Here is a 15,303-nt window from a genome sequence, read left to right as displayed (position 1 = left end):
AACTGTTTTTGTCTCTATTTTTAATCAAGTCACGTTTATTGGCATAGATATATTTTTTTTGACGTCTGTATATGTTAATTGTGAAATGTTTTTTTTAAACTTACCTTGTAACGTTGATGGAAGGATCAATTCCGCAATTAGCAATAGAAACAGCATGGTTGACAAGTAATAACGATGAATAGTAATTGTTAAATAGCGTAATTTTTAAATTTGTTAAATTTTATGTTTTGATTCGTTACAAATCAAAACTTTATGTGGATGACTTGAAGAAAATCCAAATCGTTGCTTTCTCATTATTATCTGCAACAGAATAAAATATTATGGTTAATAGCGTAATTAAGCTTATAATTTTTAATTTTCTGCTCAATTTTGTTTGATTCTTAGTGTGCAAGATGCCGGACGAATGCACATGTGTCCGGACCTAGACAATGCATATACGCCCGTGTGAATTATGAGCATTTGTTTGCGATAAATTCAGCCAGCGTGTTTCTGGCTAAGCCGCCACCATGCCACCGCCAACGTCACCGCCGAAGGAGGGCGAGATTTGGCATCGTTCGCTTCGGTTCCGGGCCCCAAAACGCGCGCGTTCCGCCATCGCATCCTGCCTGCCCGCCACCACTGCCGCCGCCAGTGTTGTTTGACTCCGATGTTCATTAAAAGTTAACAAACAGGACGCTCGACGCTTGGATGCTCCGCCAACCATCCCCCCTCGCGCCAGCAGTTGATAACAAACGTTTTCTCGCTGCCAGAGCTCCCCGAACCGGCAATGCTACCAAAATGTTGATATCGGAAAATGTGAATTTACCAAATTTTAAACTTTACAATACAAACATTACTCTTGTTGTGAACGCCTTGTAAATTGTCAAATATTATATTATCTCAAACGCGCCGTCTCGATTACTTCCGACCAGACATTAAAAGTGCGTCTGCAGATGTTTGCTTGAGCGAAGAAACGTTAATTGAAAATAAAATTTTACTTTCGTGTTTTTCGGTTGTCGGTCTTGCGCCAACAAAGTGCTCGGTCTTCGTTTGCAGCGAAGTCACTTTGAGGTGAATTCGTCTGGAAGGGCTTTTCTCCAGCTCTTCGACTAAGATTTGCATGTTTACATTAGTTGCTTTCAGACAGACTCGCTTAAAACAAAGCGTAGTTTAATTACGAGGCTCGTCATTAACACGGCCTAAGACTCACGACTCGCCAACTTTCGGCCAGACTTTGGAAAAAGAATTAATTAGTTTTAATATTTATAAGGCTGTTGAAAATTGCTTTATGTCAAAAGTGGACTAAAATGCTTTCAGGAAGACTATTATTAAAAGTATGTATCATTATATTTTAGATTAGTTTAAATTATGTTCTTTTTATGAAGGTGTTATTGAATTAATAAAGCATATTAGCTTTAAAGCATAAGTAGAGTGTGTCTATGAATATTTTATCGTCCTGTTTATAAGCAAGAATATTTGTCAATTTTTTTTCTTAAAAAGAATTATTATTTAAATTATTTACACATATATTATCATTTGATATTTTTGTTTAAAACATATTTTCAAAAATGTTTACAATGTAAAACAATTATGTTCGATTTCAAGTTGATCGATAGTATTGTTGCGATTGGCAGATAAATAAACAATAAATGAAACAATACTCAATTTGACTTTTATTTACGTTGTATTATTTACTCTAACTCAAGTTTTTTGTTGTTAATCCCCAAATTGAATCCAAAAATATAAAAAGAAACAAATTATTCATTATGCCTTGAAAATTCAGTTAAACGTAGTTAATTTTAACCAAAGGATATTTTTGTCTTTGTCAGAGTTACAGCGAACCTGTACTTGAGTCGGGTCTAATCAATTCAATATTAATTCCGCACGTAATCAACTAATTCATAATTCACGAGGCGAAGAAGCTCCGCCGACGCCAACGCCTTCGTATTAATTACACAATATCCTCGTGAGTCACGTTAGGCGAGACAAGTGCGATATTGCATTGCATATTCAATTAAATAACTGAAGATGTGCTTCGAGGAAGACGTATCAAAGATATTTGCTGTGCGCATTAACGCTCCATCCGCGCGCGTTAACTTAAACACAATTAACATTAGCATTACCATTAGCTTCAATAGTGGTAGTGGCGGAATGCGCGAAATAAAAGCCGGATGCATGCGTCTAGCTGAAGGTAATTCGATTATACGAGTGCATGTTATGATCGTGTCGACATAAGGAATAATATTCATGAGATACGGCGACGCCACGTCAGGTCGTGTCTCTGCGGTACCGTAAAAGGGTAGGAAATTTGCATGAAATTTTTACGGTTCCGTAAACGTACGGATTATCTGCTTTAATGATGCGTATTTTCCAAATTGCAAAGCTACATTATCCACTGCGTATCATTCATACATTTTTATAGACTCAATATTAAATATTAAAAAAACATTTTTTGCAAAATTTTGATTTTTTATAATTTCACTTATTTTGTTCGTGTAAATATATTGTAACATCTTAATAACAGAAAAATACTCTAAATACTCTTTTAATGTTGTGGTCAAATTATCATAGACTAAAAATAATAATTAAAATACAACCAAGAATAGTAAATACTGGATTTAACATGAAGAAAATAATCGCGTTCCTCTTGGAGCGGTGCCCCCCAGAGAGGATGCAAAGAGCAGTCGATGGAAGCATTCGTGCTAGGAGCTCCAGCTCCCCGAACAAATTAGCATCCATAAATTTATTAATATTACTCTTTCTTGTTGGCTCTTTTTGTGTTGCAGCTTTTTTATTCGCATTCACTTTTCGTACATCGTCCTTTCGCGCATTTCTATGGTGGCGGAGTTTCTTTTTTTAGAAGCATTTTTTGTGTACGCTTTTTTGTTTTATTTAATTTGCGCGTACCATGCCGAACCATCGCAGTTATGGTTATAATTCATTTTTATCGTTTTCATTGTTACCTTTGCTTTTATTTTATTATATAAATTTGCTTTTCTGCTTGCTACATTTGATGTTTTCTATTATTTAGACTTACTGAATCAAAATAATTGCATTAATTAGGACAACGCTTTTCTTTAATTAATGTATTTCTTTATAATAAGAAATAAAGAGATATACTGAATGTGAAATTTCACGAATATTGCACTTTGTATTTTTATGGTGCGAAATAAATTATTAAACAGGTATATTCGTATGCAAGCAAAGAATAATACTCCAGAACAAAAAAGTATTAATTAACTAATTGTGTAAATATTTACGGCGCTGTGCTCATTAACAATATTATAGTAATTTACAATTAGCATTTTCTTTGTGCAGTGTTGTGATGCATAGTAGTCACTGACGCTGTCGCCGCCTCCGGAGCGCGACGTTTTCGCTAATTTCGCAATTTTAATGTCGTCGCACGGCATGCTGGCACGCGATATCGCTTGAATTAACCGAAACTGAAGCTCTCCATCAGTGTAGTTCTCTGCGTTTGCAGAACTAACGCTCACAACGAACAGGATTTTGATTTCACGCATGCTGCGCTTTGCATGCACTTTCGAAGTCCGGAAGAGAAATATTTGACGAGAAAATTAATTTTCAACTTTAGCAACGTAACAAACAATATTACGAACAACCAATTTTCAGTCTAAGTGACTACATATATTACTTTTCCTGGTGTTTTTCAAATGTTTTCGTGTAAATGCATGGTAAGATTAATAAATTCAGAGTTATAGGTCAGTTCTTAAAAAAAAATTAAAGAAATTTACATGTTTTATAAAGTTGTGACCTTGTTAATGAATAATCCAATCAGTTTTAATTTCAACTTTTCTAAATTCATTTCCTAAATTGTGCAAAAAAAATAAAACCAAAATTAATAATAAATTTTTTAACACACTATTCAAATCGGCGAACCACTAAATATATTTTTTTTCAATTTGAGAAACATTTTTAAAGCAATTTAATTACTTGTATTCAATTGTTTATTTAGTTCAGTTTGATTTGGTCTCAAATATTGCAGTAAAACATATTAATATAAATTCCTTTAACAATAAAATCTAAAAATCAAATTCCATTATTCTGTTTGTATCTGGATCAAATATAAAATTTAGGTGCGAGTAGAATGTAAGTAAGAACATATCTACGTGTTGAGTAACAAGTAAGTCTACGAGTAGTTCATTTTTCTTTTTCGTGGTACTTCGCTCACTTTCATTTCGTGCGCCATCCTAGAATAGCGTAGGCTTTCGTGGCAATCGCTCTGCGTGATGTTTGCGCTTCCATCTTGTTTGTTTGTTTGTTGCCGGCGCGTCTCCAGACAGACATCAGCGTGAAGCGGCCACTTAAAAATACATTTGCGTGCGCGTCTAAGTTGCCCGAAGACGCGATAGAGATATATTTCACTCGACGGAATATTAAATATTTTCCTTTGGCCACTATCCACTGCGTTCCTGTCTGGTGCTATGTTTGAGCCAAAGATCTACATGTTTGAAAACAAACGATTCTCTAAACTCGGGCGATAATTAAATATTTATAAATAAATGGAATAGCTTAGCAACAGAATAGTCATAATGAAAGCAGAATGATTTAGACAGATGATATATTTAAAATTTAATACATTTTAGAATTCACAAAAGATTATTTTAAATTTAAACAGCATAGATTTACACAAAGTCTATTCTTCCCAAAGTGATCCCCTTTATTGCGGTGTTACTTTCCATGCAAGTTCAACTATTTTTAGACTAGCTCATCTCATGCGCCGTCTTAAAATATTTCTCCTAAAGCTCTGAAACGCTTCCACAAAGAAAGGCAAAATCTTCTTTGTTTGTAAACCTGCACAGACTTGAAAATTCCGTGCAATAAAGCTCACACAATTCCTTTGATTTTTTCAAAGACGGTCCTGTGTGTTCACCGGGAGCACGTCGAGAATGTGTGACGTGCCGAATGCGTGCTGCACGTCGCGGGGCTTTAACGACTTCGCGACGTTAGCGTTAGCGCAACGCTAATAAAATACCAAACGACCGACTGCAGAACAGCGAAAGAACGGAAGATGCCCCAACATCACGGGGATCACGAGCATGAAGTAATGAAATCGAAGTTAGTTTGACAGCACAACAAACCAAAAAAACAAGGAAAAACGCAAGTAGAAACAGGAAAACAAGCGAATTCAAGAATGATTCAAAAACACATTTGTGTGAAGAGTTTTTCGCATGTTTTTTTTTTTCGACGGTCGAGTGAAAATGGGAGGATAATCTTATTTCAAAGATCAACAGATCGACACAACCGAAAACAGAGCGAGAAACTTTCGTGGAGATAGGTATAGTAAACAGATGACGTCAATGGATATATCAATTTCTATGTAAATAATAAAAGTAATTTAGTAGACCAATTAATTGTTTTGATACGTTTAAAATATGTTTTCACCATATGTTTTAATCTATATTTAATAAAAAGCAAAACGTGTAATATTTGTATTTTATATTTGTACACTAATTAAATTTGCAGTTGGCCTGCAGTTACTAAAAGCCGCATAGTTTAAAAAAGTTCAATTTATTATGATGTTAAATAAAATGCTTCAGTGTTCCCCGCCGGTCTAATTTATTATTAACTACAACCAAAATGAAAACGCGTGAATTTATCGGCCGTGTTTTATTTCACCGAACTGTGTCGCAACTGCAACCAATTGCATAAAATTGTCTGCCGATTGCGACCCAGCCCAATGTGTAAGTAAAAAGTGCGGAATAATTTGAAAAATTGCGCGAAAAAATGCGAAAAATGCATGTTATTCAACTCACACAAGCGACAACTAATCTATCAATGTTGTGCACACCCTCTGACAATACGACCAGGCCCTCATTGCGCTAAAATGCCACAACACCGTAATTACGATTATACGACAACGATTTAAACAATGCCGTAAATTTAACCGCTGACGGGCTCGGCTGGCGAGTCAAAATTGTCAGGATTCGAAAAAACACCCGGCCGCAACGAGTGTGCAATGATGCCGTGGACCGGCCGCCATTGGATACATACGTGCAACGCATAAATAGTGGTCGACGGAGGCGGCAGCATTCGAGTTGCGCTGCAGGATTTATTTTATCTCGTTGGGACGATCGCGATGCGTCGTAAATCGCGGCTATCGACATTGTGCGTAGTTATCCGGCGTGAGCATCAAATCAGGATGTGGTAACCAAACAAAACATTCTGATACTTTTTAATAACTAGAATTACTAAAAATTATTATTTAAATCAAATTACTTACTTGAAAAAACAGAGATCAAAACTTCACAAAAATCCTTGTATCACTTCTTATCTACCATACTTTTATAACAAATATTTTTATATTAATATTTTAAATTATTATTTATAACATTTATAATTATAACGATTAAACACTGTTGATATTGTAAGTGAGTTTATTAACAATTGCTACTTTTGTTTAGCAGGTTCTTAATTCGTGTGATTACACTGGTTGGCGCGTGATTGTAAGTTAGCGGCGTCGCGACGCGTCGATGCTGTGGTGTCGGCGGTTCGCGGCGAACTTGGCGGATCGGATGCACGGCCGCCAGCATCCCATCCGTTCGCCCGACTCGGCGTGATCATGCGCTTCTTCTCCGGAGAGCGCGCTCCCTGCGTTCCCGTGTGTTCAACATGCACCCGCATTTCGGGAAATGAGAATCTGGATTTCCTTTTCATGCATAGCACCATTCAATGTATTTTTTTCAATTGAATATTCAGAATATTGCCTTTTAGTAATACGAACATAAATTATTTACTTCCATATATGTTTTATTGCACTATATTTTATCAAATTATTATTTATTTTGTTATTACTCAAAATGCTTTCCAAAATGCCGTAATTTACCCTTTCATTAATATAGTAAGGTTAATTGATTGGTAATGTAAATTAACCGCACAGAACTTGTGTTTGAGTTGCGGTACAACTTCTGAATTTGCAACGTTTTTTGCATCGTTTCATTAGAACTGTCCAGTTTTTATTTTTTATTTTGCATTTCTTGGTATATATAATCCATATCAACGCTTTCTTACCCTTTACTCCCGTAAAAAAAGTTAAATTTTCATTTAAAATCTAAGGTTTCTCAAACTTTTTTCAGCATTTTATTGACTACTTAAGAGTAGTTAATATAGAAGAATTTAATAGTGATTTAACGTAAAATCAATTCCTATCTATACTTTTGGTGTCGGCGGTCGTCCTTGCATGCTTTGTGAGAGCTTGAAGGACTTTGCTATGCGATCGGATCTCCAGCTCGCCATCATGGGAAATTAATCGAGTGAGAGCTCGCCGTACGCGTCGGGAAATTGAAGCGATTCATTCGTCGTTTGCGTTCGTTCCGCACGTTTCAGTTTGTTTATTTACCAGCCGAACACGTCGCAATTGCATATTCGCTATGAATGATCCGTGTAGTTAGTTATTAAATATAATTAAAAAATGCTTTCAGATTTATCTTTCACCCACGTAAAAAAAAAACGTTTTTGCAAAAAATATTCTCTTGGCTTATATATATTTTTTTATTTTCTCATTTTCATTAGTCCGTTTCAGAGAAAGGTTAATTTAGATTAATTGAACAATTTTTTTCTTGCGTGTGTATCTAAAAACAGCTCAAGAAGTGAAGGCGTTTAATAAAGACCTGCTCGCGTCCGTTACGCCAGGCTAAAATAAGGCATAAGCAAACACGCTTTCTTCTTTTACATCAACTTCAGTTTGAGCTTTAGCTGAAGTTGAAGCTTTTTAACTGGTGCTTCAAGATGCCGTCGGAAAGATTGTAGTTGATGCTACGCAGAGACAAGACATGCTCGTCACGAAATTAAAATAGTAACGATTAAAGCTACATAAAAGTGATTTAAATATCAGAGCCGGAACGGTGTGCAGAGCGAAATCAGAAAAGGGGGCGCGTTCACGTGGAACGACTCGCAACGGACGATCTGTCCGGGTGGATGATTAAAGAGTCTAGATGAGCTTGTGGTTCACCTCTAGACACGAAAAAAATTATCATGAAAAAGTAAGAAAAACGTGAATAATTTACTGAACTTGGAAAGAAAAACACAATGTTTTCAAACAAGATATCAGCTAATAAACAAAATAAATATATACTTTACCGTTGCATTCAATGTTTCATATTAAAAAAAAACATTTTAAAATCACATAATAAACTATAAATTTTTATTCAAAAAACGATGAAATTTTCTACTAAAACATTTTGTTTGTTGAAAATAATCATTATATCGGTCATTATACTGACATAGAATTGAAATCATGTTTGAATTTATTCGAAAATAACACCAAACTGTTTTAAATATTCTTGATGAATGTATATGTGCGACCCATTTTCGACAACGAGAAAAGCATGTTAATTAATTAATCATTTCATCTGCACGCAATGTTTCCCTGTTCGCACCCCGCATTTGAGCGTGCTCGCACCGAGTAAAATCGCAAAACGACCGAATCTAATTCATTAATTTCTGTCGTTTAATTTAATATATTATCGCTTCCCGGTACGTCGCGCCGCCGCCTTCGTTTTGTCCTTTTGTCTCGTGAGCATGTCGGCAGGCAGCGTTCCATCATTCAATCTTATTTACCAAAATCACGCCGTGAAATGTTCTTGAGATTGTGTCCGAAGCGGCGTGTTGGTATGCTTTGATTCCACTGATGAATTCATCAAATTACAGTCAAGAATTGATTTTTTCCAACCCCAAAAAATAATTAGGTAATGAAATAAAACGACATTTTGTAAAAATACACAATTTAATGATTTGCAACATCATTTATCTTTCAAATGACACTTGAAGAGTAATATTTCTATTGAGTCAACGTCACATTTTATATTTTTGTATAAGAGCACTTAACATTCTTAGCATCTGTTCGAGTTTTAAAATGTAGACCATTTTTCGCGAGCGAGTATTTACATCGATTTCTCGCCATCTTCACACAGGCGAGGCGTCAAGTTGCGCACGCCTTGCTAATGACATCCAGTTCAATTTCATCAACTTCTTCTCGCGCAGACAGCCGCCGGGAATACGTTCCATTAATGCGAACGTTAATGCAACTTGCTTTTTGGCCCGGTTGTTGTCTTTTTTTGCATTACGCTCGTCTTCAGCATTTTAGCTCTTTAGTTACATGAACACTACAAGCGCGCCAGAAGCACGCGTCTGTTGATAATGCATACTTCAAAAAATGTATAAGACAACAAAAAAATGTCTGCCAACGTCGAGCATTATTTTATGTGACAACAATCAATATAGTTTAGTATCATCTTAACATGTTTTAAACTAAAGCAACAATGAAAATTTTTGAAAAGCGATTTTATCTTGCATAATATTAGATGAATTTTTACATTTTTAGAAGATTTATTAATAGATCACCGCACTTGAATGAAGATATTTAATTGAAAGTCGTTATCATCATTTATTTCTCATTTTTCAAGTGCAGCTTGAAAGCGTTTTGGAACTCGATTTAACAACGCATTGAAACACTTGTATTAATGAATATTTCGTGCGCGGAATTTTTCATACTTGTCGATAATTTGGTTGATGAGAATTTGCAGTGCTGTGAATCGTGTAAAATCGAATGAAAGTCAAATGCAAGCGGGCGAAAAGCGAATGATTGTAAATGAAAGCGATGACCATTTACGCGTCGCGATCGCCCACGGACTGTTTGGCTCGCCGACTGATTGACGCTCGCCGCCCCCCTGTCACCGCGCATCCACCAACCGATTGGACTCGATCACAAGGGAGTTTCATATTAACAAGCGCTCGTCGGCACGAGTTCGAATTCGTTCGCATTGCACGATTCCCTTGCGATCTGCTTCGACTGCCGCCGGTGATCGAACCCGATCGAAACCCAAACGACGTGATCGCATTGACACCAAACGCCGCGTTGAAATTTGAATACGAGAATGCGATACTCTCTTAGGTACTTCACAGCTGTTTAAAGACCTTTAACGGCGGAGTCAATAAGTTTTGCTGTTGTTTGAAGCGTTCTAATTAACAACTCAAACACTCCGACTATTAATTAGTACATGCCTCAGAGTATTTTGATTAAAAACAACAAAAACAAATCTAAATCGTGGAATATTTGGTTTGTATATCAAAATAAAGTCGAACAGAATTTGTAAAAAAATCATTCCAATTTATTATGTTTGCTTATTCATGCAGAAATTGTTCTCGGTATGTTTGCTGCGAGTGAAATTCCAGAAATTGAAACGAAACGTCGAGAAATTGGACTGCTTTCTGAGCAGAAATGCTTGCCGTTGGAAGCACAAGTGTGAAAATAATCTCATATTTGCAAAACGGGCGAAGCCGAATGCATCTATCTGGATAAAAGTGTGCAGCAAGGCACGAACAGCAGGAAAACTCAGCAGCGTGCGCCAAAATCGCGTCCGGACACAAAGAAACAAAGGCAACAAACTGTGAACAACACGACCGCTCGACGCGTGTTTATATCGATAGCTGGTGCTTATTTTCTTGATTTTGCAGATTATACAGCGATATCAGCAGGCGCCGGATACGAAAGCCACAAAAACAGCGAGTCGAAAAGCAAATGGTAAAATTCGAATCGATAAAGACATCCATTTCAGATAAACACATGTTTATCTGGTTTTATCACACTAAGCTAAGCAATTTTAATAATGTTATCTTTGTTTAATATTCTTGAGGTATTTGAAGCATTTATTTCGGATTTTTCTGTTTTTTCTTTGCTGTATTGGAACATGGAATTTTTCAGAATAACAAATGCGATAAGACGAATTCCAATTATAAAATTGATCGATTGATCGCCTTCGCGGGAAGGATGCGCGCATAGTTGAGGCCATAAATACGGCATCCGATTTTGGGGGCCATGAGCCAGTGGCAGCAGAGAGCCGTTTATGGTCGTGCGTATACGTTTTGCCTGCCGCATCCATTCTGGAAGAACGAGCCAGTCGCGGTTTCTTAGCGGGAAACATGCGGGGAAGCGATGGAAAACCGGGAAATGGGACTATAAATAAAGAGCTTCTTATTCCCTTCATTCCCCGCAAACCTTAAGCAACCACTGCTCGAACGGAATCTGGACTGTTTCGAAAATGAGAGCCACAATCAGGAAGTCTTTGCACAGCTGCAATAACATAGATTTTTTTGGTTTTATTTTTAATTTCATATTTTATCCTCGGCGGTTGTTTCCAAATTATCATTGTAAATTCGAGCGTTTAATCCTTTGACGTTGAAATTCCGGCAATCGAAAACTTCATTAAGTGTGCATTAAAACTACAATTACAATCGAGCATAATGTTTTCTTAATTACGACAAGCTTTACGCCGCTCGCCGAAGTTCAGCACGCGCAATTTCGCCGACAGTATTCTTATCGCCTCGTGGCAGACGTCTGTTCGTCGCGCGACTGTTTTCTTTTCATTATCGCCGAGGCGCCCACATTATGCTGTCGCAGAAAAGACTAAGCGCGAAAAGTGCAAAAGGCTTTATTCATGCCGAGCCGAGGAAGACGTTCACGTATTCGCTTTTCGGTGTTTCATTGTCAGGCTCGTCCTTCACCGCTCTACACTGCTCTGTATTCATTGGACGATGACGATAACAGATTATTATGATGATAATTAACTGCGAAATCTTCTGCTAGCGGGTAAAAGTTTGCTTCATCCCGCAAATTGCGGTCGACGGCTGTTTTAAATTATTGGCGCAAAGCGATTGAAGCGCTTGACTTGGCGTTGAGTAAACAAAAGTTTCGGTTGGGAATCAAGCGCGTATGCGTTGTTTTCGTCGCTTTTGTCAGTGTTGTGCTTTTTGTTGCGCGCGGCGCAAACGGAAACGTTTGACTTTATTTATCGCCACGAGGCACGTCCTGAGTGGCCCACAAGCGCGCTGTTTGAGCTTCCCGGCCAGGGACCAGCGGTGGAATAAAAAAAAAGGTAGCAAAAGTGCGCGTGAAAAGGCGCGTGTGCGTCTGGCGCTCGACGCTTGGCGATTTTTCACTCTCACGGCGAGCGAGACTTATTGTTCGTTAGCGTTACCCACGCAACTCTGCAGTTGAGTGCGTTTTTCACAGTCAAAGTCAGATTTTTACGCCGGGATTTTATTAAGTTGTATACACATACCTGCAAGGCTTTTGTATTCGCAATTAAATGAATTAATTTTTACCGTGCTTATTTTTATAAACCGTTCTCTGTTATTTTTGACCGCAAAATATAAAGCTTTCGGTTGTGTCTTGAAGGTTTCTAATTTGGGCTTAAATTCCTTGCACGTCGCGCGCAAGCTTTCATTGCGTTACGTGCATGCAACCCTTGCTTGCTTTCGCTAAAAGAAACATGCTTTATTATTTAAACTTGAATCCACTTCTTTTCCGCTGAAAAACTACACGTTGAGAATTCTGTAAAGACGCCGGGCATGTTAAGAAAGGAGAAGCTAAGTTTCACTCTATATGAAACCGAGTTGACGTTTAGTTCAACTAATTACAATGGTTTATATGTTTGGCCAGAGTGCTGCATCTCGTTTGCCATTCCGTCTGAGTTCGACGTGCCAGCCAAGAGGAGTAATTGACAGTGTAGTAGAGGGCAGAAAATGAGACCAAAACTAGGGTAAAATTTGATTAAAGCATCCCTAAATTGATTTTATCGAATCAACATTGTCGGGTGCAAGTAGACCGACGCACTCCATTTAGAGTTGAATAATCAGCGCTTCTGCTGACCGGAAAGTGCCGGAAGCATTGCAAAACTCTGCTCTTCGATTGTAATTAATTTACCATTTCGATAATTCTATAATCGACTGGTTCCTGCGCCAGTAGTCGTCACTTTATCAATGCTAATTTCGTCTGGATTGGAAAATGCCGCAAGGCCGACCCTCGTAATGAAAATCGACACATTTCGAGCTCTATCTTTATCTGCCTGTTTCCGCTTTAACCTATCGTCGCCGGGACACAACCGTAGGCGATGGGGTTGAGTAGTTCTCAAAACATTTGTTACTTGGGTCAAACGTGGCGCGCGAAGGCTGGAAAAACAATAATAAAAAATGTAATATTTGTCGGAGTCGGATGGCACACGGGGGCGGATGAACGCGGGCTGATCCTTGACACGCTTTATTGCCTACGTGATGTCAATGCGGAAGCAGTGCGTTTCTTATATAAATTTTCGGTTCATTCGTTTCGTGCTGTCGCCGGCGCCTCCACCATCGAAGAAAATTGCGCGCGCCCGGTAAGTGCGCGTAACTGTAACTATCATTGTGATACCCGCCGAGAAGGATTTGTAAAGCAAGCGCAAACGCAGCTGCGGCGTCACGTTCCCGCCGAGAATTCGAGTAGCAAGAATGGCCTCGAGCAAGCAAATTCTTGACTCACACCCGGCGCCACCGCCATTGCCGTCAGAGATACGTGCGAGGAAATAGCTCAAAAAATGACGGAATGCAAGAGGGGATGAATCCTATCCGTACACAGGCGGTGGCTTGAGTTTCGGCTCTTCGGAACATCGCGTTATTTGTTTACTCGGGCGGACAGCGGACGTCCCACGAGCTGGAAGCTTATCGACAAACATAAATGTTATTCTTGCGTCTTACACACTCCTATAAATATTGCTTTCCTCTTTCCAGCATCAACACGTTTGCTGGTTAGATAGGAAAGAATAAATATATATTTAATAACTTCGAAGTGCATACGAATCGAATAAAGTTGTGTGCAAAAATATTGTCAATATCAAATCATTTTAACAAAAAATTATTTTTACTTCTTATTCACAATTAACAATAAATAATTCACGCAAATATTTTTTTCAAAATTTCTATCTAACTGATTTGTTTCCCCATTGTAACCTTCCTCAACGCCTGCACAATTAGTCGAATATCTGATTTATGATCATCGACTTTATGTACGCACACGTGCTCCACCGCTATCTGCATTTTCCACTATTAGTTTAGGCGCATCGCGCTTCAATGCCGCTATAAGCTGGTATTATTAGCACGCCGGCTCGACATTATCTGCCTAAAATGTGACACCGACAAATGCGCCGCACTGATATACTGATACGCCTATGCCATAGCCACCCGGCGTTGTTCTTTTGTGCTCCGCTCATAATTACAACTTTTCGTCGCTGGTGTCAATCCCTGTATCTTCATATCTATCCGCCATTGCCTTTGTACTACGGTGACGCTCGACGCCTCTGCCCGGAATCACTGCTTTGTGTGAGCGCTCGCTTCGCTCTGACATACGACGCGAGTAGTTTAATTTCGAAACAAATTCGACACGACGCTAGAACCTAGCGCTTTCGGATGCAATTTGCTTGCGAGCCATTATGTCGTCTATGTGTAACCGAATTGCAGAACGAATAGAAGCGAATTAGAACCGAGAGTGATAAAACGAAAGAAAACACACACAAACAATTTAGCAGAATAATGCCGCGCGAGCCGAGCGCCGGAAAGATGCACATTGTTCGCTCCTAATTGGATTCGTCCTGAATTCGTCCTCGCCGGCAATCCGGCTCGAACATCGCACGTGCAATCTTACTGTTTAATATGCTCTTGCCTTCCGCAAGCGGGACAATCGCGACGCTCTTGATATTTGCTAGATGTAATGATACGTCGTTCTTACCATGTTAAGAGTGTTAAAATATGTTATTGCGTCTGACGGGAGGACAATCTGCACTTTTACCATGTTATAGACGTATCTTTGCATATGTCACCGACAAGAACTCGCGCCTGCATCCGCTTCAGAAACGTTCCTCTTGCAATTCTATCGTCAAGCTGCAAGAATTACACTCAGAGCTACAAACGCAATTTAATTACGTTTTTGTAGCGTTTGATGTGCAGACACGCCCTTAATAAATAATAAAGGGGTAAGACTGTTCTGTTCCAATCCCACACCTCCTTCTTCTTAGCGTTGCCTCCAAGCTTAAAGACATGAATGTGATTGTGAGAAAGCATTAGTGAGTAATTTGCATTAATGAAAAATTGATGTCAGCGCCACGTTTGCGGGCCGCTCTTGAGGATGATGATAGTTTCAAAGTAATAAGACAACTGGGACTGAACGGATGCAGATACATGTTTTCCTCGCAAACAGTTCGAAGAAGCAGCAAACAATTAAGATACAATTCGCAGACTTATGTACACAGCGGGCGTGAGCAGCAGCCGTGCAAACGATACGTATGATAATGTTATGTTAATTAAATTTAGGCATAAGTATCGCGAGCTATGAGGATAATAGGATTAAATTAGTTTGCGCTCTTGTTTATCGCTTTGCGTCATCTACACGAAACATTTATATCATGAGCGACGTTTAAATTGATACATTATATATTTAGGTCTTAATAATTAATTTGCCAAAATTCTCACTCATTAGCAAAAGATACAAATATTTAAACA

At 38.4% G+C, this 15,303-nt stretch overlaps 1 protein-coding gene and 1 long non-coding RNA gene across 3 annotated transcripts in view; one reads left to right on the top strand and one right to left on the bottom strand.

The window, feature by feature from the left end:
- The window catches only part of LOC135791099 (lachesin-like), a 29,405-nt gene extending 23,249 nt beyond the window's left edge, over positions 1–6,156 (bottom strand). The window contains exons 1-2 of one of the 2 annotated variants that reach the window (XM_065301418.1): positions 5,992–6,156; positions 105–300 (exon numbers count right to left, since the gene is read on the bottom strand). In XM_065301418.1, the coding sequence (XP_065157490.1) occupies positions 105–156 (52 nt within the window). In that variant the 5' untranslated portion in view covers positions 157–300; positions 5,992–6,156. Of the gene's footprint in view, positions 1–104; positions 303–5,991 lie in introns of those variants that run through there. The other variant, XM_065301419.1, reaches the window with a different exon arrangement.
- Positions 6,007–6,774, top strand: LOC135791100 (uncharacterized). Its single transcript, XR_010547919.1, has 2 exons — positions 6,007–6,144; positions 6,402–6,774. It is a non-coding gene; the product is annotated as an uncharacterized lncRNA (long non-coding RNA).
- Positions 6,775–15,303: the final 8,529 nt, after the last annotated feature.

Source organism: Atheta coriaria, unplaced genomic scaffold (genome assembly GCF_025399875.1).
Source record: "Atheta coriaria isolate IRGN ID8LTWV9N9 unplaced genomic scaffold, Caltech_Dcor_3.1 hic_scaffold_4_pilon, whole genome shotgun sequence".
In the NCBI taxonomy this organism is placed as follows: Eukaryota; Metazoa; Arthropoda; class Insecta; order Coleoptera; family Staphylinidae; genus Dalotia; species Dalotia coriaria.
The sequence above is the reverse complement of the archived record's forward strand: the minus strand, read 5'-3'. Positions and strand labels throughout refer to the sequence as shown.